Source organism: Habropoda laboriosa, unplaced genomic scaffold (genome assembly GCF_001263275.1).
Source record: "Habropoda laboriosa isolate 0110345459 unplaced genomic scaffold, ASM126327v1 scaffold22, whole genome shotgun sequence".
NCBI classification, from domain to species: domain Eukaryota; kingdom Metazoa; phylum Arthropoda; class Insecta; order Hymenoptera; family Apidae; genus Habropoda; species Habropoda laboriosa.
The window spans coordinates 7,220,821-7,224,388 of record NW_017100261.1 but is presented as its reverse complement, the minus strand read 5'-3'; the positions used below and the strand labels follow the sequence as shown (position 1 = coordinate 7,224,388).

Here is a 3,568-nt window from a genome sequence, read left to right as displayed (position 1 = left end):
TATTCGGAAGTCTCGTTAATATTCCCAGAAACAATGGCGGGGCATTCAAACAAATCCACTTAAAGTCGTCATAAACACAACAATGAGGAAACGCTTATGAACGTCAGGAGCTGTCTCGAGGCATTCCCTGAAAAGTTTAATATCAGAATATTAAATTTCGTAGGAGGGAGAATGTTGGTGAAAGATGTAAGCCAGCATTTCCGGTTCGAACTGTCAGCTGGTTCACGCTACACGGATTATCTCGCTTCCTGCTTTACCTATCGCATCGTTTTCTCGAAATATCGCAGCCCGTGGATCCGATGAAATTGCCAACGCGCAACTGCAGTTCCTTTAATCGCTCACCTCGTCAGCGTGCACATGGAATTCGGTGATTAATATTTTGGGCGAATGCATGCTTAAATGGGTCGCGGCAAGTGTCGCAGGAATTTCACGTTCGCTGGAAAGATTTTTCTACGAGAATCTTTGTTAATTATCCATTTTGATGGCCTTTAGGGAGAATTTGGAATAAGTTTTTGAAATAGTAGAAATTTGAAAATTTTTTTAAATTGGAAGTAATGGGTCAGTGAAGAGTTAACCCTTAATTACTGATTTTATGCTTTGGTCCTTTGAAGTCGCTTTTTTTCTGAGTTGGAAAAAGTAAATGTAACTTTCAGCGTAAGTACACAGCAATGTGAATAATGATATTTGTTTCTCTATTTCTTGTAACGTAACGCATTTAAGTAGACTCCTTTGTAGTTGAGTTTCTCGAGCCAATATGACCCGAAACGAGTACCTACATACATGAGACTGAATAGCATGAATAATTAAGGGTTAATAGCGACCTCGAGTTTGAAAGGGGATTGCAGAAACCGTCGATGTGTAATATTTGAACTTTAATTGATTTTAATAAGGAGATATAGAACGAAAGAGAGTTGGAAAAACTGGAAAAATTGAAACACGTGTTATGTTAAATATTGTAGAAATTAGAAAATTCAACGTGGCACGTGAAAGTGTAATTTTCGAGTCTTGATTACGGGAACTGTAATTCTCTTAGAAATTGTTTTCAATTTTCATTGAGAATATAATTTTAGGTAATATATTGTTTTTTTTTTTTTTTTAAAGTCGTGAACTACTATGTAACAGTAGCTGACAATGATATATATTTCACGTGTTTCCATTGATCGTAGCAAATGGAATAATTACCAGACAAATTAAATTACACTTAATCGCGTAAGGAGTACAATTCTTCAGCTCTAATTTATCGATTACGTGTATCTCTGAATTGCAGGGACTGCGCTCTGAATCAGAAGCAAGCGGGATTAGGCTAATGCCTTCGATAGCTTTCGTTTAACTCGATAAGCAGCCGCCGCTGTGCAACACGAATCGAACAACATCCCAGAGATCGGACTCTAATTATACACAGTGTTCCGTGCGTAATCGTGACAGCAAACACTGGACGAACGAGCTTCATAAAAGAAACAGCTTAATGGACATTTTCTACAAACATCAGAGATCAATGTTCCAACCAAACACACCTAGGAGCACTTTGGCTAACAATGGACATTCGACGATCGTTTTCGATCTTCATGTGTACACATCCATCGACCAAGATCACCTATCATGCTGACAAGCACATCAAAACATCTGCTTCGCAAAGAAGCTCCTACTTGAGGGCCCAAAAAGACCACATATTCCTCGTCAAAGAGTACCCTGAATAATCAAACGACTACGTTTCCGTTTGCTAAAAATCTCAGTCGTCAAGTTCCATCAAGAAGGTCCAAGAAGCCCAAGAGATAACAGAGTACTTACTCTACTCGTCACTTTTACACGAACACGACCACCAGGTGTAAGGCAAGCAGAGTCCACATTTAATACAGGAAACGATAGAGTTGGGCGCTCTACTCATCGGAGTATAGCAAACAGAGGTCCCAACCGAGACAGGAAACAGTATAGTTGGGTACTATATTCACCAGAGGATCAGCTATACACGAGTACCGTGAGCAGGTGTAAGGGAAGCAGAGATCACAACAGAGAGAGTAATTAATCATGATCAACGTGGTCAGGCGATCCCTGAAGCCATGACCGAGTAAAGCAGCCGGGGTGCAGCAGACATTTTGTCCACCATGTTGAACGTAATGGCAGCGGTGACGACGAGCCTGCCCAGCCGAGTGGACCCAACTCCAACGCCTCCGAGTAACGCGAGTACCTCGTCCAGCACCGCAGCCAACAACGTCACCTCGGTCCCTGTGGAGAATCCCACGGTAGAGAACCTGCCTGAGAACGTGAATGTGTTCGTAGTGGTGATCAAGGGCATCATCATGGGCAGTATCATCACGACGGCTGTGTTAGGCAACGCGTTGGTCATCGCTAGCGTTAGAAGGCACAGAAGATTACGCGTGGTGACGAACTGTTACGTGGTGAGCCTGGCAGCGGCCGATCTTTTGGTGGCTATGTGCGCGATGACGTTTAACGCGTCCGCGGAATTGTCGGGCGGTAAGTGGTTGTTCGGACGGTTCATGTGCGACGTGTGGAACTCGTTGGACGTTTATTTCTCCACCGCATCGATACTTCACCTGTGCTGCATCAGCGTGGACAGGTATTACGCGATCGTCAGCCCGCTCGAGTATACTGTGATCATGAGACAGGGAACGGTGGGGTGTATGCTGGGCAGCGCGTGGATCCTGCCTGCTTTGATCAGTTTCATACCGATATTCATGGGCTGGTACACCACGCAGGAACACTTGGACTATATGTTGAAGAATCCCGAGGTGAGTTGGGTTCGTTTTAATCATGCTGATGGTTTTAATAGTTTGTAGTAGATGCTTGTAGGTTGGAGTTTTGTAAGTTTTGAAAGGAGTTTCGTATTGTTGTATAGTGCGGAAAAGCTCTCGTACAATTGCATTGTACAGTCGTACTTCATTGGGATTGTATAGTGGAATTTTGTGAAACTTGCAATTGATTTAATTAGTTGAAGTTGTTGCTGCCTGTAAGAGATAGTTGGATTGTGTACGCAATATGTGAATGAGTCATTTTGAGTTGGGCTTAAGTAATTGATAGTTAAATAGTATACAAAATTTAGAGACAACTAGCACTTGCTAGTTAATTTATGTCAAATTGACTTCAATAGTTGAACCAAGGAATAATTTGACACAAACTCAACTGTATCCAGTAACTATGAAGAATATTAATGAGTATCGGTGTAAATTAACCTGAAGACAGTGATCATGTGCATAAAGCTTGCACTACATTCATTAAAGGTTGTAGATTGGAAAACGGCTCCTTTATAACTGGTTTTATATTTATTTTACGAACCAGTAAACTCAGTGTAATAAAATCTGATTTATGATGCATTAAGTTACTGTCAACTGATTTTTCAGAAAAATACAGGTATCCTTTAAATCACACTTTTATTGCTTAAAAATAGAAATAAAAATAAAATGAAATATCTGATACCTATATATATATATTCACGTTGATTCATTATAAACACATTATTCTTTCGTTCATCGATTCTCTATAAATCACACTTTTAATTTCATCACCTCGTTAACCGCACATTTCACTTTCGTCGAAAAGATTACAGCAGCAA

General features: G+C 40.8%; 1 protein-coding gene across 1 annotated transcript in view; it reads left to right on the top strand.

The window, feature by feature from the left end:
* Positions 1-2,102: 2,102 nt before the first annotated feature.
* Positions 2,103-3,568, top strand: part of LOC108572644 (octopamine receptor beta-3R-like) — a 4,858-nt gene continuing 3,392 nt past the window's right edge. The window contains exon 1 of the mRNA XM_017934904.1: positions 2,103-2,747. Within this exon, the coding sequence (XP_017790393.1) occupies positions 2,103-2,747 (645 nt within the window). The remainder of the gene's footprint in view (positions 2,748-3,568) is intronic.